Source organism: Syngnathus floridae, chromosome 13, assembly GCF_059516105.1.
Source record: "Syngnathus floridae isolate MCC-2025c chromosome 13, RoL_Sflo_1.0, whole genome shotgun sequence".
Taxonomy (NCBI): Eukaryota; Metazoa; Chordata; class Actinopteri; order Syngnathiformes; family Syngnathidae; genus Syngnathus; species Syngnathus floridae.
The window spans coordinates 1,129,060-1,154,498 of NC_142425.1; the positions used below are offsets into that span (position 1 = coordinate 1,129,060).

At 45.9% G+C, this 25,439-nt stretch overlaps 1 protein-coding gene and 3 long non-coding RNA genes across 4 annotated transcripts; all 4 read left to right on the forward strand.

Annotated features, from left to right (window-relative positions):
• Nucleotides 1-593: 593 nt before the first annotated feature.
• On the forward strand, nt 594-2,435 carry LOC148387996 (uncharacterized). Its single transcript, XR_015862301.1, has 3 exons — nt 594-2,005; nt 2,183-2,229; nt 2,353-2,435. It is a non-coding gene; the product is annotated as an uncharacterized LOC148387996 (long non-coding RNA).
• Nucleotides 2,436-4,287: 1,852 nt separating this feature from the next.
• Nucleotides 4,288-23,120, forward strand: LOC148387997 (uncharacterized). The gene is made up of 3 exons (XR_015862302.1): nt 4,288-4,366; nt 22,136-22,914; nt 23,038-23,120. It is a non-coding gene; the product is annotated as an uncharacterized LOC148387997 (long non-coding RNA).
• Nucleotides 6,110-12,345, forward strand: LOC148387998 (uncharacterized). The gene is made up of 3 exons (XR_015861970.1): nt 6,110-6,302; nt 11,962-11,991; nt 12,182-12,345. It is a non-coding gene; the product is annotated as an uncharacterized LOC148387998 (long non-coding RNA).
• LOC148387999 (janus kinase and microtubule-interacting protein 3-like) lies at nt 18,257-19,200 on the forward strand. The gene is made up of 3 exons (XM_088394821.1): nt 18,257-18,421; nt 18,638-18,700; nt 18,787-19,200. The coding sequence occupies exons 1-3, from the start codon at nt 18,353-18,355 to the stop codon at nt 18,910-18,912; spliced, it is 258 nt and encodes an 85-aa protein (XP_088250947.1). The 5' UTR covers nt 18,257-18,352; the 3' UTR covers nt 18,913-19,200.
• Nucleotides 23,121-25,439: the final 2,319 nt, after the last annotated feature.

Consider the following 25,439-nt stretch of genomic DNA (forward strand, 5'->3'; position numbering starts at 1 on the left):
AATACGGTGTCTTTTCAAAGGTGCAAATAAATCCAGCGTGGGCGGAACACGCACGTCTTCGGTTTTTCCCGCTTTGTTTGTGTGACAGCTGTTGTGAAAATTTTATACAAATAAAGTTGTATAGTACAGGTTTGGCCAAGCCGCAACTCCCGAACCGCATGCGGCTGTTTTATGTTCATATCAACATTTGTGTGTGTGTGTGTGTGTGTGTGTGGGGGGGGGGGGGGGGGGGTGTTGTGCATGTTGGCTTCACTTGATTTCAATTTGGTATTTTGGTCAAAAGCGCATGTGGTGAAATTCCACAAAGTAGGATGGGCAAACACATTTCTTTAAACTATGAGTGTCAATTGGGCTCTCGAAATGGCAGGGAAAAGATGCACAGCAAAACGAAAATACGTAGATGAACACAGGACGTTTTAATCAGAGTGGGAAAGTTTCTATTTTTTGTTGAACGTGATGGCAAACCATTCTGCCTGATATGTCAGACCTCAGCGCATTTCAAAGATTCAAATCTTCAGCGCCATGCACTTCAGGTCACTCCATGCTAACATTGATCAGGCGTCGAACCCGCAACATCATGCTTAAGAGGTGGCCATGCCAACCAGTGCGCCATTATGTCAACGCATAATAACTAAGTCTACTAATCAAAACAGCGGTTACTATATGACGTCGCTACGTCGTGGTCACGTGACGCAGACAAGACGTCAATGGACGTGGGCAGAGTTAACTTGTTTAAAAGGGAGTGGGCAGAAGAAATATTTAATTTATTTAAATCTATTTTGAGTGCACACCATTATGCCAATGCATAACAACTGTAAATCTACTAAACAAAACAGCGGTTGCTATATGACATCTGCCACGTCGTGGTCACGTGACATACGTGACGTCGATGGGCGTAACTTTCGCCGGAATTCAAATCCGCGGGGAGAGTTAACTTGTTTAAAAGAGAGTGGGCAGAAGAATTATTTAATTTATTTAAATCTATTTGGTGTGTGCGCCATTATGTCAATGCATAACAACTGTAAGTCTACTAAACAAAACAGCGGTTGCTATATGACGTCTGCCACGTCGTGGTCACGTGACGCGGACGTGACGTCGACGCCTACTTTACATCCCACCGATCACAGGACCCCTCGGCTGCATAACCGTGCCCCCTTCCCAACCAATCGGATTTGCTATACGCGAAAACGACGCCAATGGAAAGAGCTTCCGCCCAAATTTAAATCTGTGGGCGTGGCTCGCAGCAGGAAGTAGGAAAATGGCGGCGATGTTGACAAAGACACAGCGGATGGTAACTAAAGGAAAATGTGTTTTTGGGAGTTTGCAAACATATTTTTTAAGGTTGTGTTAAACTTATAATCATATTAATATCTAGTATTGAAGTGCTCGTGTGGATTGGTGGGGGCCGAGGAATGTGCAGGCAAACTGCATGAACTTGTTTTCTTGGAAGTGTTGTGTATAGGCCCAGGCAGGGAGTACCGGACGAGATAATCTCAAGGTCGGTGAGGATCGAGAACAACAGCACATCTATGGGACTGGGCATCGAGGGGAAAACCCAACCGCCTGACCTCAGCGACACCTGGACGGGGAGGAGATGGCCATCCACCAATCATCTCACAATATTTTGCATGCTTTAATATTCATATTGTGTTTCTTTAAAACTGGGCAACCCGGAAGAATGTGTCGTCTTTTGGTGGTCACAAAAACGCACGAGTTTTAGTGTGAGGGACCCGGGACCCAGGCCTGTATTAGTGCGCTTTGTCAGGAATAAATAATTGGTAAATTTGGTCTGATTGATCTACTGGTCTTCTCTTTGACAGAACGAACTCGCAAAATTGTTAGGTGCGCCAGTGTGTGGATTAGGACATAGCAATTTATGAGTTAAGTGTTGATCACAATTTGGAGTCAGATCAATAACTAGAATCCGTAACCTAACATAACATACGACTAACAAGAGAAATATTTTTATTTTCTGCTTGCAACTGGACCGTCCAGAGCGTACACGGTAAGTACAACTCATCGTTTTTAAAAAGAAGTACTTTTGTTGCCCTGAAAAGCGAGTGAGCGTGGCGTTTGTGGGGGACGTCGAATTTCGACGATTCTTTCTGGTCAACGGTTGTAAATGATTGTGTTGATTAAAAAAGAAAACTTGATGTAACTCTACTTTTAACTGCCGTTTCAGATAGATTTGGAATTGCATCACATCCAATTTTGCCTAGAGCGTGCACGGTAAGTAACACTCGTTGTGTTTAAGGAGATTTACGTTTGTAATAGCAGAAGTGTAGCCGCGTTGCGTTGTACGTGTGAATGTTGGTCCAGGCGAAATGTTAATGTTTAATTTCATTCCTTTAGGTTCCACGGTGTTTGTTGGCTGCAAGTTTTCCACTGCAAGAAGAGGCTCATATCATTGACCAGGAGCGAGCTACAATGGTGAGTAGCCATAACATTTATGTTAAACACTTCCTATTTCATGTCTAACAGTACTTGATTTAACAAATAACCATAAATAAATACAGTGTGGGCACTGAAGTTAACATATGTGATTATACTGCCTAATCTGTCACCGAGTAGATTGTTGCAAAGTAATATAAGATCCAAAGTTGTAATTCAGAATAGTTTTCAAAAGAAGGCCATTAGAATTATATACAAGTCTGATTACCCTGAACAAGCTATTAATTAAATCACAAATTCTTCAATTCAAAGATTTGGTAGATTATCAGACAAATAATGTCTAACAGTAATTGATTTAACACATCACGATAAGTAGATTGAGTGTGGGCACTCTCAAGTTAACATATGTGATTATACTGCCTAATCTGTTACAGAGTATGTTGTTGCCAAGTAATGTAGAATAGATCCAAAGTAGTAATCCAGAATAGTTTTGAAGAGGCCATTAGAATGATAAACAAATCTGATTACCTTGAACATAATAACAAGCTAAGTGTTTAATATGTCCTATGAAGTCAAAATTGGGCACCATCATGTGGTGAAATTTGGAATTGCATCACATCCAATTTTGCCTGGGAACAAACAGATTACATAAATCTTAGTTTTGAATAAGCCACTCCTTCTCAAACAAGTAAACTCTGCCCATTTTGCGCAGTAGATGTTCTGTTAATATCTAGTATTTATACAAAGTCATAATTTAAATTGCTTTCAACCTTCATTCACCGGTTCAACCAACATTACTCGCTCTTATTACCAACTTGTATTGATTTAACTAAGCGTTTAATACTTCCTATCAGGTCTCAAATCGAGATTTGGCAAAATACAATTTCAGCAAATCCAATTTTGCCAGGGAACAAAAATAGATTAAATAAACTAAATAAGTCCTCTTCCCATTAAATAAATCAGAAAAGTCTGTCTTGTAACCAGTCCTCTTCAAACAAGTAAAGTCTGCCCATTTTGTGCCGTAGGTTTTGTGTCTATGCCTAGTATTTAAACAAAATCATAATTTAAACGACTTCTTTCCTTCATTCACTTTGGAAATTTGGAATTGCAGCAAATCGAATTTTGGCAGGGAACAAAAATAGATCAATTAAACTAAATAAGTCTTCTTCCCATTAAATAAATTAAAAAAGTCTGTCTTGTAACCAGTCCTTTTCAAACAAGTAAAGTCTGCCCATTTTGTGCCGTCGATTTTGTGTTAATGCCTAGTATTTATACAAAATCATAATTTAAAGGACTTCATTCCTTCATTCACTTTGGAAATTTGGAATTGCAGCACATCAAATTTTGTCTGGGAAGAAAAGTAGATTAAATAAATTTAATAAGTCTTACTACTTCCCATTAAATAAATTAAATACGTCTTACTTGTTCCCACTCCTTTTCAAAACAGTAGTTTAAAACGAGGGCCCTTCACTCAATCTTTAACCTCAACCCCGCACGTTGTGTTGTATCTGTGAATGTTGGTTGTGGCCAAATGATAGTTTTCTTTCATTCGTTTAGGTTCCAAGAAAACTTGATGTAACTCTACTTTTAACTGCCGTTTCAGATAAGCGGGTATTACGTCGCAGTCAAATGCCGCGGATATGACGTAATTGCCCGAACCTCCGCCAAAATTCAAATCTGTTGGCGCGATGGCCGTGAGCCACTGAGCAGCGACGATTATCAACAGAAATATCTTTATTTTCTGCTTGCAACTGGACCGTCTAGAGCGTACACGGTAAGTAACACTCATTGCGTTTAAGGAGATTTACGTTTGTAATAGCAGAAGTGTAGCCGCGTTGCGTTGTACGTGTGAATGTTGGTCCAGGCGAAATGTTAATGTTTAATTTCATTCCTTTAGGTTCCACGGTGTTTGTTGGCTGCAAGTTTTCCACTGCAAGAAGAGGCTCATATCATTGACCAGGAGCGAGCTACAATGGTGAGTAGCCATAACATTTATGTTAAACACTTCCTATTTCATGTCTAACAGTACTTGATTTAACAAATAAGCATAAATAAATACAGTGTGGGCACTGAAGTTAACATATGTGATTATACTGCCTAATCTGTCACCGAGTAGATTGTTGCAAAGTAATATAAGATCCAAAGTTGTAATTCAGAATAGTTTTCAAAAGAAGGCCATTAGAATTATATACAAGTCTGATTACCCTGAACAAGCTATTAATTAAATCACAAATTCTTCAATTCAAAGATTTGGTAGATTATCAGACAAATAATGTCTAACAGTAATTGATTTAACACATCACGATAAGTAGATTGAGTGTGGGCACTCTCGTTAACAGATATGATTATACTGCCTAATCTGTTACAGAGTATGTTGTTGCCAAGTAATGTAGAATAGATCCAAAGTAGTAATCCAGAATAGTTTTGAAGAGGCCATTAGAATAATAAACAAATCTGATTACCTTGAACATAATAACAAGCTAAGTGTTTAATATGTCCGATGAAGTCAAAATTGGGCACCATCATGTGGTGAAATTTGGAATTGCATCACATCCAATTTTGCCTGGGAACAAACAGATTAAATAAATCTTAGTTTTGAATAAGCCACTCCTTCTCAAACAAGTAAACTCTGCCCATTTCGCGCAGTAGATGTTCTGTTAATATCTAGTATTTATACAAAGTCATAATTTAAATTGCTTTCAACCTTCATTCATCGGTTCAACCAACATTACTCGCTCTTATTACCAACTTGTATTGATTTAACTAAGCGTTTAATACTTCCTATCAGGTCTCAAGGCAAGATTTGGCAAAATACAATTTCAGCAAATCCAATTTTGCCAGGGAACAAAAATAGATTAAATAAACTAAATAAGTCTTCTTCCCATTAAATAAATCAGAAAAGTCTGTCTTGTAACCAGTCCTCTTCAAACAAGTAAAGTCTGCCCATTTTGTGCCGTAGATTTTGTGTCTATGCCTAGTATTTAAACAAAATCATAATTTAAACGACTTCTTTCCTTCATTCACTTTGGAAATTTGGAATTGCAGCAAATCGAATTTTGGCAGGGAACAAAAATAGATCAATTAAACTAAATAAGTCTTCTTCCCATTAAATAAATTAAAAAAGTCTGTCTTGTAACCAGTCCTTTTCAAACAAGTAAAGTCTGCCCATTTTGTGCCGTCGATTTTGTGTTAATGCCTAGTATTTATACAAAATCATAATTTAAAGGACTTCATTCCTTCATTCACTTTGGAAATTTGGAATTGCAGCACATCAAATTTTGCCTGGGAAGAAAAGTAGATTAAATAAATTTAATAAGTCTTACTACTTCCCATTAAATAAATTAAATACGTCTTACTTGTTCCCACTCCTTTTCAAAAAAGTAGTTTAAAACGAGGTCCCTTCACTCAACCTTTAACCCTATTTATTCACCTTCTAGGCTAAGTGTTAAAGGCTAAGTGTTAAAGGCTAAGTGTTAAAGGCTAAGTGTTAAAGGCTAAGTGTTAGAGGCTAAGTGCCAGAGGCTAGGCGCCAGAGGCGAGTTTTTGTGGGCTGAAGTTTTAGTGGGGTTAGTGTGAATACAATCCAAAAGAATACAACAGAATACAATACAATAGAATATAATACATAGATTAAATTCAATAGCTCTTACTACTTCCCATTAAATAAATTAAATACGTCTTACTTGTTCCCAATCCTTTTCAAAAAAGTAGTTTAAACGAGGGCCCTTCACTCAACCTTTAACCTCAACCCCGCACGTCACATTGTGTTGTATCTGTGAATGTTGGTTGTGGCCAAATGATAGTTTTCTTTCATTCGTTTAGGTTCCACGGTGTTTGTTGGCTATGTTTTCCACTGTCAGAAGGATGAAAATACAAAGTACAACGCTTGGACGTGGGCGAAGACGTCACCGGTGAGTCCTTCCTTCCTATTTATTTACCTTCTAGATGCTAGAGGCTAAGTGTTAGAGGCTAAGTGTTAGAGGTTAAGTGTTAAAGGCAACACAATACGAACAACACAACGCAATACGAACAACTCAACACAATATGAACAACACAATATGAACAACACAACACAATACGAACAACACAACACAATACGAACAACACAACACAATACGAACAACACAACACATTACGAACAACACAACACAATACGAAAAACACAACGATACTGCACTGAACAACACGATACCGCACTGAGAAACACGATACCGCACTGAACAACACGATACCGCACTGAACAACACCGTGCCGCACTGAACACCATGCCACACTGAACAACACTATCCCGCACTGAACAACACCATGCCGCACTAAACAACACCATGCCGCACTGAACAACACCATGCCTCACTGAACGACACCATGCCGCACTGAAAGACACCATGCCGCACTGAACGACACCATGCCGCACTGAAAGACACCATCCCGCACTGAACACCATGCCGCACTGAACAACACCATCCTGCACTGAACAACACCATCCCGCACTGAACAACACCATGCCGCACTGAACAACATTATGCCGCACTGAACATTATGCCGCACTGAACAACACCATGCCGCACTGAACAACACCATGCCGCACTGAACAACATTATGCCGCACTGAACAACACCATGCCGCACTGAACAACACCATGCCGCACTGAACAACACCATGCCGCACTGAACAACACCATGCCGCACTGAACAACATTATGCCGCACTGAACAACACCATGCCGCACTGAACAACACCATCCTGCACTGAACAACACCATGCCGCACTGAACAACATTATGCCGCACTGAACAACACCATGCCGCACTGAACAACACCATGCCGCACTGAACAACACCATGCCGCACTGAACAACATTATGCCGCACTGAACAACACCATGCCGCACTGAACAACACCATCCTGCACTGAACAACACCATTCCGCATTGAACACCATGCCGCACTGAACAACACCATCCCGCACTGAACAACACCATCCCGCACTGAACAACACCATGCCGCACTGAACAACATTATGCCGCACTGAACAAAATTATGCCGCACTGAACAACACCATGCCGCACTGAACAACACCATGCCGCACTGAACAACATTATGCCGCACTGAACAACACCGTGCCGCACTGAACAACACCATCCCGCACTGAGCAACACCATGCCGCATTGAACAACACCATGCCGCACTGAACAACACCATCCTGCACTGAACAACACCATCCCGCACTAAACAACACCATGCCGCACTGAACAACATTATGGCGCACTGGACAACATTATGGCGCACTGAACAACACCATGCCGCACTGAACAACACCATGCCGCACTGAACAACACCATGCCGCACTGAACAAAACCATGCCGCACTGAACATTATGCCGCACTGAACAACACCATGCCGCACTGAACAACACCATGCCGCACTGAACAACACCATGCCGCACTGAACAACACCATGCCGCACTAAACAACATTATGTCGCACTGAACAACACCATGCCGCACTGAACAACACCATGCTGCACTGAACAACATTATGCCGCACTGAACAACACGATCCCGCATTGAACAACACCATCCCGCATTGAACAACACCATGCCGCACTGAACAACACCGTGCCGCACTGAACAACACCATGCCGCACTGAGCAACACCATGCCGCATTGAACAACACCATGCCGCACTGAACAACACCATCCTGCACTGAACAACACCATCCCGCACTAAACAACACCATGCCGCACTGAACAACATTATGGCGCACTGGACAACATTATGGCGCACTGAACAACACCATGCCGCACTGAACAACACCATGCAGCACTGAACAACACCATGCCGCACTGAACAAAACCATGCCGCACTGAACAACATTATGCCGCACTGAACAACACCATGCCGCACTGAACAACACCATGCCGCACTGAACAACACCATGCCGCACTGAACAACACCATGCCGCACTAAACAACATTATGTCGCACTGAACAACACCATGCCGCACTGAACAACACCATGCTGCACTGAACAACATTATGCCGCACTGAACAACACGATCCCGCATTGAACAACACCATCCCGCATTGAACAACACCATGCCGCACTGAACAACACCATGCCGCACTGAACAACACCATGCCGCACTGAACAACACCATGCCGCACTGAACAACACGATCCCGCATTGAACAACACCATGCCGCACTGAACAACACCATCCTGCACTGAACAACACCATCCCGCACTGAACAACACCATGCCGCACTGAACAACATTAAGGCGCACTGAACAACATTATGCCGCACTGAACAACACCATGCCGCACTGAACAACACCATGCCGCACTGAACAACACCATGCCGCAATGAACAACACCATCCCGCACTGAACAACACCATGCCGCACTGAACAACACCATGCCGCACTGAACAACACCATCCCGCACTGAACAACACCATCCCGCACTGAACAACACCATTCCGCACTGAACAACACCATTCCGCACTGAACAACATTACGCCGCACTGAACAACACCATGCCGCACTGAACAACACCATGCCGCACTGAACAACACCATGCCGCACTGAACAACACCATGCCGCATTGAACAACACCATGCCGCACTGAACAACACCATCCTGCACTGAACAACACCATGCCGCATTGAACAACACCATGCCGCACTGAACAACACCATCCTGCACTGAACAACACCATCCCGCACTAAACAACACCATGCCGCACTGAACAACATTATGGCGCACTGAACAACACCATGCCGCACTGAACAACACCATGCCGCACTGAACAACACCATGCCGCACTGAACAAAACCATGCCGCACTGAACAACATTATGCCGCACTGAACAACACCATGCCGCACTGAACAACACCATGCCGCACTGAACAACACCATGCCGCACTGAACAACACCATGCCGCACTAAACAACATTATGTCGCACTGAACAACACCATGCCGCACTGAACAACACCATGCTGCACTGAACAACATTATGCCGCACTGAACAACACGATCCCGCATTGAACAACACCATCCCGCATTGAACAACACCATGCCGCACTGAACAACACCGTGCCGCACTGAACAACACCATCCCGCACTGAGCAACACCATGCCGCATTGAACAACACCATGCCGCACTGAACAACACCATCCTGCACTGAACAACACCATCCCGCACTAAACAACACCATGCCGCACTGAACAACATTATGGCGCACTGGACAACATTATGGCGCACTGAACAACACCATGCCGCACTGAACAACACCATGCCGCACTGAACAACACCATGCCGCACTGAACAAAACCATGCCGCACTGAACAACATTATGCCGCACTGAACAACACCATGCCGCACTGAACAACATTATGTCGCACTGAACAACACCATGCCGCACTGAACAACACCATGCTGCACTGAACAACATTATGCCGCACTGAACAACACGATCCCGCATTGAACAACACCATCCCGCATTGAACAACACCATGCCGCACTGAACAACACCATGCCGCACTGAACAACACCATGCCGCACTGAACAACACCATGCCGCACTGAACAACACGATCCCGCATTGAACAACACCATGCCGCACTGAACAACACCATCCTGCACTGAACAACACCATCCCGCACTGAACAACACCATGCCGCACTGAACAACATTATGGCGCACTGAACAACATTATGCCGCACTGAACAACACCATGCCGCACTGAACAACACCATGCCGCACTGAACAACACCATGCCGCAATGAACAACACCATCCCGCACTGAACAACACCATGCCGCACTGAACAACACCATGCCGCACTGAACAACACCATCCCGCACTGAACAACACCATCCCGCACTGAACAACACCATTCCGCACTGAACAACACCATTCCGCACTGAACAACATTACGCCGCACTGAACAACACCATGCCGCACTGAACAACACCATGCCGCACTGAACAACACCATGCCGCACTGAACAACACCATGCCGCATTGAACAACACCATGCCGCACTGAACAACACCATCCTGCACTGAACAACACCATGCCGCATTGAACAACACCATGCCGCACTGAACAACACCATCCTGCACTGAACAACACCATCCCGCACTGAACAACACCATCCCGCATTGAACAACACCATCCTGCACTGAACAACACCATGCCGCACTGAACAACACCATGCCGCACTGAACAACACCATTCCGCACTGAACAACACCATGCCGCACTGAACAACACCATCCCGCACTGAACAACACCATCCCGCACTGAACAACACCATGCCGCATTGAACAACACCATCCTGCACTGAACAACACCATCCTGCACTGAACAACACCATGCCGCACTGAACAACACCATGCCGCACTGAACAACACCATGCCGCACTGAACAACACCATGCCGCACTGAACAACATTATGCCGCACTGAACAACATTATGTCGCACTGAACAACACCATGCCGCATTGAACAACACCATGCTGCACTGAACAACATTATGCCGCACTGAAAAACACCATGCCGCACTGAACAACACCATCCCGCACTGAACAACACCATGCCGCATTGAACAACACCATGCCGCACTGAACAACACCATGCTGCACTGAACAACATTATGCTGCACTGAACAACACGATCCTGCATTGAACAACACCATGCCGCACTGAACAACACCATCCTGCACTGAACAACACCATCCTGCACTGACCAACACCACCCCGCACTGAACAACACGATCCCGCATTGAACAACACCATCCCGCACTGAACAACACCATGCCGCACTGAACAACACCATTCCGCACTGAACAACACCATGCCGCACTGAACAACACCATGCCGCACTGAACAACACCATGCCGCACTGAACAACACCATGCCGCACTGAACAACATTATGCCGCACTGAACAACACCATGCCGCACTGAACAACACCATCCCGCACTGAACAACACCATGCCGCATTGAACAACACCATGCCGCATTGAACAACACCATCCTGCACTGAACAACACCATCCCGCACTAAACAACACCATGCCGCACTGAACAACATTATGGCGCACTGAACAACATTATGCCGCACTGAACAACACCATGCCGCACTGAACAACACCATGCCGCACTGAACAACACCATGCCGCACTGAACAACATTATGCCGCACTGAACAACATTATGCCGCACTGAACAACACCATGCCGCACTGAACAACACCATGCCGCACTGAACAACACCATGCCGCACTGAACAACACGACGTCGCACTGAACAACACGACGCCGCACAGAACAACACGACGCCGCACAGAATAACACAATACCGCACAGAACAACACAATACCGCACAAATAGTTTTAGATAATATTACGTCGCAGTCATGTGACGCGGACATGACGTCAATAGGCGGAACTCACCGCAAAATTATAATCCGTGGGCGTGGCTTGCAACAGGAAGTAGGAAAGCGGCAATTCTGGCAAACAAGAAACAGCGGTTAGTAACACGATGACTAACAAGGCAAATATTTTTGTTTTCAGCTTGCAACTTGACCGTCTAGAGCGTACAAGGTAATTACAACTGTTTTTGTTTAGCCCTGAAAAGCGAGGGAGTGTGGCGTTTGGGAGGAATGTCGAACTCGGCGTCTGCTTCCAGCCACAGACGCCAAATTTCGACGATTATTTCGACTGGTCAACGGTTGTAAATTATTGCGTTGACTAAAAACTTTATTTAACTCTACTCTTAACTTTGCCGTTTCAGATATGCGGGTATTACACCGTGGAAATGACGTCAATAGGCTGAACTCTCGCCAAAATTCAAATCTGTGGGCGCAATGGCCTTGAGCGAGACACCGGATACAAACACGACGATTATCAACAGAAATATCTTTATTTTCTGCTTGCAAGTGGACCGTCTAGAGCGTACACGGTAAGTACAACTCATTGTGTTTAAAAAGATTTACGTTTGTGTAGTTTGCGTTGCGTTGTATCTGTGAATGTTGGTTGAGGCTAAATGTTAATGTTTAATTTCATTCCTTTAGGTTCCACGGTGTTTGTTGGCTGTATGTTTTCCACTGCAAGAAGAGGCTCGTATCATTGACCAGCAGGAGCTACAATGGTGAGTACCCCTTTCGTCTTCCATTTATGTTAAACACTTCCTATTTCATGTCTAACAGTACTCGATTTAACAAATAACCATAAATAAATACAGTGTGGGCAGTCACGTTAACATATGTGATTATCCTGCCTAATATGTTTATCACAAATATGTCACTAATCACTAATATGTTTATTTGTTTATCACAACACCTTTGGACCTTCAGCAATCGATTATTTCCCTTCATCTACATAGAGACAGAACGATGGTGTCTTAAACATCTCATTCATTTCACCAAATATTTTCACGCAGGTGGATAACGGCCGTCTCGGTCACGCTATGTTGCGTGATGCAGTTTTGAAGAACCAAATGCATTTATTCAATGAATAAGTCAAGCTAGTTCTATGTTTATGATGTTGTAAGTTACGGTACCGATTGAAGTTGAGTTCGAAGCCAGTGGAAAACAGCGCTGCGTTTGTGCTCTCCAGGTACAAATGTTGTGATCTCTGACTGACGACCGGGCGAGACTCGAGTAAGAGATGTCCAAACGAGCTCCGGCAGGGCGGGCCAAGGCGGAGCGAACGGACGCCCTTCAGGCCGCCAATGACGAGCTGAGAACCAAACTGATGGACGTCCAGTTAGAACTTCAGCAGGAGAAGAACAAGGTGAAAACCTCAACAGACAGACACTGCCTGCCTCCCTGCCTGCCTCCCTGCCTGCCTGCCTCCCTCCCTCCCAGTTTTCCGGATGTAGATTAGACATGCGTGTGCCATGACTGTGTCAGCCTACATCAACAAATGCACCGAGGACGTCAGCACCACTAAGAATATCATCACCCGGGGCAACCAACGACCCTGGATGACTGAGGAGGTACGTCAAACGCTACGAGCGCGGAACTCTGCCTTCAAGTCTGGCGACAAGGAGACACTGAGGACAGCGAGAGCCAACTTGAACCGTGCCATCAGGATAGCGAAGCGAGACCACAGTCGAAAATTTCAGGATCGTTTCCACGACGTCAAAAACATCAGGAGTATGTGGCAAGGCATACGGGCGATTACAGACTACAACTCGTTTAACACCATCATCCCACAGCATCTGGTAGGAAAATTGGAACACCTGGGCTTCAACACCCCCCTTCGCAACTGGCTGCTAGACTTCCTCACCAACAGACCTCAGTCAGTCCGGGTCGGACAGAACACCTCTGATGTCATCACCCTCAGCACAGGCTCCCCTCAGGGCTGCGTCCTGAGCCCTCTGCTGTTCACCCTGATGACACACGACTGCGTCCTCAGGTTCACCACCAATCACATCGTGAAGTCAGCAGACGACACAACGGTGGTGGGGCTCATCAGAGACAACAACGACCTGGACTACAGAGAGGAGGTGGAGCAGCTGGTGGGCTGGTGCAGAGAAAACAGCCTGATCCTGAATGAGGAGAAGATGAAGGAGATCATCGTCGACTTCAGGAAAAAACAGCCTCACCACGCTCCACTGATCATCAACAGCTCAGCTGTGGAGGTGGTCAGCACCACCAAATTCCTGGGGGTCCACATCACAGAAGACCTCACCTGGACTATGAACACTACGGCACTGGCCAAGAGGGCACAGAAGCGCTTGTACTTCCTGCGGAGGATGAGGAGAGCCCACCTGCCCCCACCCATCATGAGGACGTTCTACAGGAGCACCATAGAGAGCATTCTGACAAGCTGTCTCTCTGTGTGGTGTGGAGGCTGCACCGCCTCCGATTGGAAGAACGTGAGGAGAGTGGTGAGGACAGCAGAGAGGATCATAGGGGCTCCTCTTCCCTCCATTCAGGACATTTCATCTCAGCGCTGCATGTCCCGTGCCCGTAACATCATCAATGACCCATCACACCCCCACCATGGACTGTTCTCCCTGCTGCCCTCTGGGAAGAGGTTTGCAGCATCCGCTGCAGGTCCACCAGGTTCTGCAACAGCTTTTTCCCTGCTGTCATCAGACTGTTGAACACTAGAACTGTTGAGCTCTAAACTGAACTCTGCATCACACATTCACAGAACTGTACTTTATGACACTACGGACCTCTATCTTGCACTATCTCGCACTACCAACTTTACTGAACTTGTATAAACCCTTTAAATAGAAGTTTAATACATGGTTTAGCATTCCTCTGCACACTCTTGAATACTGTTTTGCCTACTTGCACTATTGCATAATTATCACTGCTGCACTTTATACTTATTTTTAATATATATATATATATATATATAGTATATGTATATATATATATTGTCATAGGATATGTTACTTCTATTCAACTGCAATATCACTACTTTGTTGTAAGACGTATGCAACGGAATTTCGTTTTGTATGCACCATGTGCAGACAAGATGACAATAAAGTTTGTCTAAGTCTAAGTCTAAGTCATGTCAGGTCAGCTGTCTGGAGAGAGAGAGAAGTCAGGACCTGCGGGCGGAGCACCACCGTGCCACCGCCGCCATGACGGAACTCAAAAGCAAACTCCATGAGGAGAAGCAGAAAGAGTTAGCCATTACCAGGGAGACATTACTGCGGCAGCATGAAATGGAGCTGATGAGAGTGATCAAAATCAAAGATGGAGAGATCCAGCGACTGAATGCCTTTGTCCTCAGCCTGAGGGACGGCTCCATGGACAAGGTGATCCGCTCTATCCGTGTCTGACTATCCGCACGCCACGTCGGGCTTCGATGCGGCCGCTACCGTATTGTGTAGCTTGTCCCCAGTAAGCGTCGCGGCGCTCCGTTGCGGTCTCAACGGCCCGGTGTGGCGCAATGTCTGCTCAGGTGAGGAGGGGGGGCGCTTTGCTGGCGGAGGTGGAGGAGACGCGGCGGTGTCGCGAGACCGAGCGGTGTCGCCTCCACCAGGAGCGCGGAAGAAGCCCTGGCAGCGGCCCAGCAGGCCTGGCAGTCCCGAGCGGCCGAGCTCCGATCGGCTCATCACCAGCATCGGGAGGAGCTGAGCCGAACCAAGAGAGACTGCGAGAGGGAGATCCGCCGACTGGTAGGACTGATCAGATGCGCGGTGCGTGGCTATGTTCCCAATTTCGTTGTATACCTGCAGTGCAATGACACCTAAGGCATTCTATTCTATTCTATTTCACAAGAAGAAAATGTCCGGTTGCTCGCTTCGCTTTTGTCACAGCAAAGGTGTTCTAGTCGATTCAAGAAAAAAATTGGCCGGTTGCTCTCTTTGTTTTTGTCACAATTCTGGCAAATGAGTTTGCCCGCCTGCCTGAGCGCTCCCCGTTTGTACATCCAGACGGATGAGATCAAGCTGAAAGACAGAGCGGTTAGTGTTTTGGATGAAGCCCTGGGGCCGGCCACGTCCACCGCCTTCAGCTGCAGACTCAGGCTGCCGAGCAGCAGATCGCTGCCCTGAGGGATTCCCAAAGGGCGGGCCTAAACTACCCTGGAAGTGGGGTCAACGCCGCTACTAGCAATCCTCTTCATTGCGTAAGCCACCTCATCACACACTTGCAGTACGCATGACTTAGTTCGTTGCTGGAGGAAGGTAGCACAAAAACAGTTTTGAACTTTGAACGAGTGCTTGTGTGTGTGTGTTGCGGGGCGTTTTCAGTCTCAGGAGGATCGGGACACGCGACGGTTTCATCTGAAAATCGCTGAGCTCAGCGCAGTCATCAGGAAACCGGAGGATCGAAACGCCCTGCTTTCTGAAGAGCGCAATGAACTGGTAATTTATTGACGGCACGCTTGAAGGTTTGCGCTACGTTTGATGCGCGCCATCCAGCGAGGCACCCATTGCGCTTGCTTATTAGTTGAGCGGCGCGGCGAGTCGGTTGCCTGGTAGATGTCTTTTATTGGGAGCCAAAGCCACGATTCCGTTCAAACCGATGCAAAAGGAATGGATACGTTCTGGCCCGCGTGTTGTGCGTCTTTCACATCCCGCACTTCATGCTTGCAGCTAAAACGACTGAGAGAAACAGAAAGCCAGTTTCTGCCACTCCTGTACAAAAACAAACGCCTGAGCAGGAAGAATGAAGAACTCTCGCTGGTGCTGTGTCGCCTTGAAAACAAAGTGCGCTTTGTCACCCAGGAGAACGAGGAGATGGCAAGCTTGGTAAGTCGACGCGGACAACGGCGGCGTGCCAACAGAGTCCACTGCATTTGTGTTCCACAGAGAAGGCCTAGTTCGCTCAATGACCTGGACCGCGGTTGCGGCCAGCAGGACGGTGAAATGGAGTTCCTTCAAGTTGTGGAGCAGCGGCACATCATCGACGACTTGTCCAAGGTCTTCAGGCAGGCGACTCGGTGCACGTACGGCAGCGCCGCGCTCGCTCGCTGTCGCCAGGAAACCTTTTCCGTCCAAAGCTTGGCCGGCGGCCGCCATCCAAAAAATTGGCCCCTTAAATTCCGACCTTTCAAGCAGGAGCATTGTGCGCACGCGTTTGAACACGCTTTAGACTTGTTTTGCCGTTTTCAGCAGCTCAAAGCTCCCGTTTTGTCAGCGCCTTTGCCACTCGCTGTGCGCTGAAAACGACGGACTTGCCCGGCTGCTCAGCCCGTCAACCATGAGCCGCGAGCGCGACGTCATTGTCCGTAGGCAGCTAGTGGCAAAATGCACCCTGTTAGAGTTGCGCTCGCTCCAACTTATTTTGCAAGAACCACACGGGAGACAAGTAAGTTCTTTTGGACACCTGCAGGTGGAGAGTCCATCCGTTGTACGAATGAAGTCTGACTCTCGGCTCCTGCACGAGCATTTTAATTAAGAGAAACAGGGTGGGTGTAAGAGTGGATTGAATAGAGGAAGCCCTTGACCTCTAGTCAAAACATAGCAAGGGGTGTTTTACGACTTTGTGTAGGAAGGGATAAGCGATAGGGATAAATAAGGGATAAATAATATTTTTTATTACAGGTCGCAGTCAAAGTCAAAGCAACACAATGATACGATAAAGATAATCTGGAAAACCCTGACACACCCTGTAGTTGTCACTTTTGGAAAAGACGAGCGTCCCTCCAATCATCGCCGGTGACGTGTTTTTCAGGCTCTGGAGACAGGAGCTCATGTCAGAAATGTCATTGTGAGTCGCGTTTGTTTCTGCGCCGGAGCCGTTCGTTCCCTTTGCATCCAAAGAATCTCAAAGGCGGATTATTTGTGTCGACAGGAGAGAGATTTGCTGCTACGATACCGACGTCGAGAATCTCTGAGGAGGAACAAAGCGTGAGGTCCTGCAAGGTGAGTCTGTTTGTTTGCGGCTGCTTGGTGTTGCGCAAGATGAAATGGCCTTTTTCTCGCTATCGTTCCTCTCGTCGATTCATCGTGAGGTGTCGCTTCAGTTTGTTCAGAGAGATGTTTGCTTCCGCGCCCGCAGGTCATCGAAACATTTTACGGCTACGACGAAGACGTGTTGGTGGACTCGGACGGATCGTCCTTGTCTTTTCACACCGACAGAACCCCCGACACGGAACCCGAAGAGGTAGCCCGCCATTTCTGCCAGCGTATTGGCACCAAACATTCCTCTTCAGCCTGGAATCGGACTCGTCTTTGCGTCGCGGGTGCTTTGTCGCCGGTCTGACTGATTCTGGTACTAGTGCTGTGTTGCATTGGTGTGTGCATGAAGAGGCGGAGCTTCGCTACCGCCAGCTGACGCAAGAATATCAAGCGCTGCAACGAGCCTACGCTCTGCTAGCCCAGACCAGCGAAGGGGACTACGACGCCGAGAAGGAGATCAAGGTGGCGCCCCTTCCCGCAACCCCCGGCCGGGTCGCAGCCTCCCCGTTCTCACCCAGCCTCGGGTGTTCTCTGGTCTGAAAGGAGGAGGAGGAGCCCTCCTCCTCCTTTCAGACCAGAGAAAAGCTGATGGTAGAAATGGGCCACTATCAAAGCAGAGTAGCAGATCTGGAGTCAGCGCTGAAGCAACAAGGACAGGTAAGCTCATCAATGAGCACACCTTTTTCTCAGACAAAATAGCTACATTCTTCAGTCACTCATCCGTCTGGCATTACTGGACCAAGCCCCCCCCCCCCCTCGAACGTGGCTGGGAAAATGCGGAGAAAAGCAAATGTCATTTTCCAGTCAACCAAAGAATTTGTGGATGAAAATGACACAACATTCCAAAGCTGTCCACGCGTTTGTCTCTTCTAGAATGTCAAGTGGGTGGAGGAGAAGCAGCTGCTGCGTCAGAGCAATCAGCAGTTGGCCGAAAAGGTGACGGAAAGAAAGGCGCTGGGCGGAGTCGCTTGGCGTCACACCTGTCGGGAAGCCCCGCAGATGAGGTCTGACTGTCTTTTCAGGTCAGGCGGATGGAGGCGGAAGAAGCGCGTCTGAAAGAGCACATCCAGGATATCCGAGACCAAAACGAACTGCTTGAGTTCCGCATCCTGGAGCTGGAGGTGGGAAGACTCGCACAAGCGTGTTGAGGCCAGAGATGTGACGGACGGACGGACGGACGGATGCATGCCTCTGCCTTTCCGGAGAGGGAGTGGCGCTCCCCCGTCTTGAAGTTTCTGCAAGTCCGTTTCCCAGACGGCCTCAGCCCTTTGCAGATCTACTGCGAGGCCGAGGGCGTGAGCGTACGTAAGGCGTCCCTCGCAACCCTAACCTTAACCCGAGGTCCCAGAACACCTTACATTGCTCCTTGCGCCTTTCCCCCGGACATCGTCATCAGTGATCTGATGAAGAAGCTGGACATCCTGGGCTATAACGCCGTAAGTGTATGTCGAACTCCTTATGTTCGCACTCCACGAGACTCGGCGGCTCAAATGTGACTTTTGGAAGGCTTTGCGCTGAAAGAAGCTTGTTGACGCTGTGCCTTTGGGCTCTTGCAGAATCTCACCAACGAGGAGCAGGTGGTCGTGATTCACGCCAGGACCCTTCTCACCCTAGCCGAGAAGGTAACGCGCACGTCCACGCACGCTCTCGCATTCTGCTTATGTGACAGCAGCCTCTCCTCAGTGGTTAGAATACATCAAAGTGACCAAGTCAGCACTTCAACAGAAGATGTTGGACATTGAAAGTGAGAAGGTAGACAGACACGCGACATCAGCCAAGGGGAACTCCGGCAATGTGCCCCAACAATTCTGACCTTGAGCTGTGCTAGGATATGTTCTGCAAGCAGAAGGGCTACCTGGATGAAGAGTTGGACTTCAGGAAGTGTTCCATGGACCAGGCTCATAAGGTAAGCCGCCCTCAAATCTCCCGCCGGACCACTGATGGACGAGGATTGCGGCCCAGAGGATCCTGGAGCTGGAGGCCATGTTGTACGAGGCGCTACCGCAGCGGGACTGCCCCGCCACGGACGGCGAAAAAGCCAGCCACGCTGGCGTGAATGACGTGCTGACGGCGGATCAGAGAGAAGAGCTTAGGAGCGCCGTGGACCAATGGAAGCGAGCCCTGATGTGCGAGTTGAGGGAGCGCGACGCTTGCATCCTCCAAGAGAGAATGGATCTGCTGCACAGCGCGCAACAGGTAAGGGCCCAAAGCCAGCCCGGCACTTACTTGCACGCTTACTGGCTTTTGAATGCCACTTTCCATTTGTCCGTCCTAGAGGAACAAAGAGCTGAAAGAATTCATCGAAGCTCAGAAGAGACAAATCAAACAATTGGAGGAGAAGTTTCTGTTTCTCTTTCTATTCTTCTCCTTGGCCTTCATTCTGTGGCCCTAACACCAGCTGGTGAGTGAGCTCCAGCGGCACCGCACTCGACACCTCCGATACACTGCCAGCCGGTCTCAGACGTTGGCAGACGCTCCGATGCCAACGTATACCCCCCGCCACGGTGACAGAGGCACCGCGTCACACCGGCGCTCATCCAATCAGAAGGCAGGAAAAGCAAATTCACATGCAGGGCACTTTTGAACCAGAAGAGAGCGCCACAAAAAACGGTTGTTGCCCCAAACGCGCACTAAAAAGGGTCAGAATAACAAGAGTCCCACTGGCCAGCCGGGGCCACCCGTCCAGCTGTTTCTTCAGGGGGGAAAAAAATTGGAGTCACCGGTGAGTACATTTTGCATTTAGCTCTGCTTTTCTGCTTCTGTCTTCAAGTGTGTGGCATCCTGCGATCAAAGATTCAGCCAACCCCAAAGCGGTTGACCTCAACGTCCCACCACCATGCCTACCAGAGCAGGTGACGTGATGCTTTGGACATCCTTCCGTCTCAGATGCCCAAAAGTACTCTTTGCCACATCTGCGGCAATACGGTGTCTTTTCAAAGGTGCAAATAAATCCAGCGTGGGCGGAACACGCACGTCTTCGGTTTTTCCCGCTTTGTTTGTGTGACAGCTGTTGTGAAAATTTTATACAAATAAAGTTGTATAGTACAGGTTTGGCCAAGCCGCAACTCCCGAACCGCATGCGGCTGTTTTATGTTCATATCAACATTTGTGTGTGTGTGTGTGTGTGTGGGGGGGGGGGGGGGGGGGGGGGGGTGTTGTGCATGTTGGCTTCACTTGATTTCAATTTGGTATTTTGGTCAAAAGCGCATGTGGTGAAATTCCACAAAGTAGGATGGGCAAACACATTTCTTTAAACTATGAGTGTCAATTGGGCTCTCGAAATGGCAGGGAAAAGATGCACAGCAAAACGAAAATACGTAGATGAACACAGGACGTTTTAATCAGAGTGGGAAAGTTTCTATTTTTTGTTGAACGTGATGGCAAACCATTCTGCCTGATATGTCAGACCTCAGCGCATTTCAAAGATTCAAATCTTCAGCGCCATGCACTTCAGGTCACTCCATGCTAACATTGATCAGGCGTCGAACCCGCAACATCATGCTTAAGAGGTGGCCATGCCAACCAGTGCGCCATTATGTCAACGCATAATAACTAAGTCTACTAATCAAAACAGCGGTTACTATATGACGTCGCTACGTCGTGGTCACGTGACGCAGACAAGACGTCAATGGACGTGGGCAGAGTTAACTTGTTTAAAAGGGAGTGGGCAGAAGAAATATTTAATTTATTTAAATCTATTTTGAGTGCACACCATTATGCCAATGCATAACAACTGTAAATCTACTAAACAAAACAGCGGTTGCTATATGACATCTGCCACGTCGTGGTCACGTGACATACGTGACGTCGATGGGCGTAACTTTCGCCGGAATTCAAATCCGCGGGGAGAGTTAACTTGTTTAAAAGAGAGTGGGCAGAAGAATTATTTAATTTATTTAAATCTATTTGGTGTGTGCGCCATTATGTCAATGCATAACAACTGTAAGTCTACTAAACAAAACAGCGGTTGCTATATGACGTCTGCCACGTCGTGGTCACGTGACGCGGACGTGACGTCGACGCCTACTTTACATCCCACCGATCACAGGACCCCTCGGCTGCATAACCGTGCCCCCTTCCCAACCAATCGGATTTGCTATACGCGAAAACGACGCCAATGGAAAGAGCTTCCGCCCAAATTTAAATCTGTGGGCGTGGCTCGCAGCAGGAAGTAGGAAAATGGCGGCGATGTTGACAAAGACACAGCGGATGGTAACTAAAGGAAAATGTGTTTTTGGGAGTTTGCAAACATATTTTTTAAGGTTGTGTTAAACTTATAATCATATTAATATCTAGTATTGAAGTGCTCGTGTGGATTGGTGGGGGCCGAGGAATGTGCAGGCAAACTGCATGGACTTGTTTTCTTGGAAGTGTTGTGTATAGGCCCAGGCAGGGAGTACCGGACGAGATAATCTCAAGGTCGGTGAGGATCGAGAACAACAGCACATCTATGGGACTGGGCATCGAGGGGAAAACCCAACCGCCTGACCTCAGCGACACCTGGACGGGGAGGAGATGGCCATCCACCAATCATCTCACAATATTTTGCATGCTTTAATATTCATATTGTGTTTCTTTAAAACTGGGCAACCCGGAAGAATGTGTCGTCTTTTGGTGGTCACAAAAACGCACGAGTTTTAGTGTGAGGGACCCGGGACCCAGGCCTGTATTAGTGCGCTTTGTCAGGAATAAATAATTGGTAAATTTGGTCTGATTGATCTACTGGTCTTCTCTTTGACAGAACGAACTCGCAAAATTGTTAGGTGCGCCAGTGTGTGGATTAGGACATAGCAATTTATGAGTTAAGTGTTGATCACAATTTGGAGTCAGATCAATAACTAGAATCCGTAACCTAACATAACATACGACTAACAAGAGAAATATTTTTATTTTCTGCTTGCAACTGGACCGTCCAGAGCGTACACGGTAAGTACAACTCATCGTTTTTAAAAAGAAGTACTTTTGTTGCCCTGAAAAGCGAGTGAGCGTGGCGTTTGTGGGGGACGTCGAATTTCGACGATTCTTTCTGGTCAACGGTTGTAAATGATTGTGTTGATTAAAAAAGAAAACTTGATGTAACTCTACTTTTAACTGCCGTTTCAGATAGATTTGGAATTGCATCACATCCAATTTTGCCTAGAGCGTGCACGGTAAGTAACACTCGTTGTGTTTAAGGAGATTTACGTTTGTAATAGCAGAAGTGTAGCCGCGTTGCGTTGTACGTGTGAATGTTGGTCCAGGCGAAATGTTAATGTTTAATTTCATTCCTTTAGGTTCCACGGTGTTTGTTGGCTGCAAGTTTTCCACTGCAAGAAGAGGCTCATATCATTGACCAGGAGCGAGCTACAATGGTGAGTAGCCATAACATTTATGTTAAACACTTCCTATTTCATGTCTAACAGTACTTGATTTAACAAATAACCATAAATAAATACAGTGTGGGCACTGAAGTTAACATATGTGATTATACTGCCTAATCTGTCACCGAGTAGATTGTTGCAAAGTAATATAAGATCCAAAGTTGTAATTCAGAATAGTTTTCAAAAGAAGGCCATTAGAATTATATACAAGTCTGATTACCCTGAACAAGCTATTAATTAAATCACAAATTCTTCAATTCAAAGATTTGGTAGATTATCAGACAAATAATGTCTAACAGTAATTGATTTAACACAGCACGATAAGTAGATTGAGTGTGGGCACTCTCAAGTTAACATATGTGATTATACTGCCTAATCTGTTACAGAGTATGTTGTTGCCAAGTAATGTAGAATAGATCCAAAGTAGTAATCCAGAATAGTTTTGAAGAGGCCATTAGAATGATAAACAAATCTGATTACCTTGAACATAATAACAAGCTAAGTGTTTCATATGCCCTATGAAGTCAAAATTGGGCACCATCATGTGGTGAAATTTGGAATTGCATCACATCCAATTTTGCCTGGGAACAAACAGATTACATAAATCTTAGTTTTGAATAAGCCACTCCTTCTCAAACAAGTAAACTCTGCCCATTTTGTGCAGTAGATGTTCTGTTAATATCTAGTATTTATACAAAGTCATAATTTAAATTGCTTTCAACCTTCATTCATCGGTTCAACCAACATTACTCGCTCTTATTACCAACTTGTATTGATTTAACTAAGCGTTTAATACTTCCTATCAGGTCTCAAATCGAGATTTGGCAAAATACAATTTCAGCAAATCCAATTTTGCCAGGGAACAAAAATAGATTAAATAAACTAAATAAGTCCTCTTCCCATTAAATAAATCAGAAAAGTCTGTCTTGTAACCAGTCCTCTTCAAACAAGTAAAGTCTGCCCATTTTGTGCCGTAGATTTTGTGTCTATGCCTAGTATTTAAACAAAATCATAATTTAAACGACTTCTTTCCTTCATTCACTTTGGAAATTTGGAATTGCAGCAAATCGAATTTTGCCAGGGAACAAAAATAGATCAATTAAACTAAATAAGTCTTCTTCCCATTAAATAAATTAAAAAAAGTCTGTCTTGTAACCAGTCCTTTTCAAACAAGTAAAGTCTGCCCATTTTGTGCCGTCGATTTTGTGTTAATGCCTAGTATTTATACAAAATCATAATTTAAAGGACTTCATTCCTTCATTCACTTTGGAAATTTGGAATTGCAGCACATCAAATTTTGCCTGGGAAGAAAAGTAGATTAAATAAATTTAATAAGTCTTACTACTTCCCATTAAATAAATTAAATACGTCTTACTTGTTCCCACTCCTTTTCAAAACAGTAGTTTAAAACGAGGGCCCTTCACTCAATCTTTAACCTCAACCCCGCACGTTGTGTTGTATCTGTGAATGGTGGTTGTGGCCAAATGATAGTTTTCTTTCATTCGTTTAGGTTCCAAGAAAACTTGATGTAACTCTACTTTTAACTGCCGTTTCAGATAAGCGGGTATTACGTCGCAGTCATGTGCCGCGGATATGACGTAATTGCCCGAACCTCCGCCAAAATTCAAATCTGTTGGCGCGATGGCCGTGAGCCACTGAGCAGCGACGATTATCAACAGAAATATCTTTATTTTCTGCTTGCAACTGGACCGTCTAGAGCGTACACGGTAAGTAACACTCATTGCGTTTAAGGAGATTTACGTTTGTAATAGCAGAAGTGTAGCCGCGTTGCGTTGTACGTGTGAAAATTGGTCGAGGCGAAATGTTAATGTTTAATTTCATTCCTTTAGGTTCCACGGTGTTTGTTGGCTGCAAGTTTTCCACTGCAAGAAGAGGCTCGTATCATTGACCAGGAGCGAGCTACAATGGTGAATAGCCATAACATTTATGTTAAACACTTCCTATTTCATGTCTAACAGTACTTGATTTAACAAATAACCATAAATAAATACAGTGTGGGCACTGAAGTTAACATATGTGATTATACTGCCTAATCTGTCACCGAGTAGATTGTTGCAAAGTAATATAAGATCCAAAGTTGTAATTCAGAATAGTTTTCAAAAGAAGGCCATTAGAATTATATACAAGTCTGATTACCCTTAACATAACAACAAGCTATTAATTAAATCACAAATTCTTCAATTCAAAGATTTGGTAGATTATCAGACAAATAATGTCTAACAGTAATTGATTTAACACATCACGATAAGTAGATTGAGTGTGGGCACTCTCGTTAACAGATATGATTATACTGC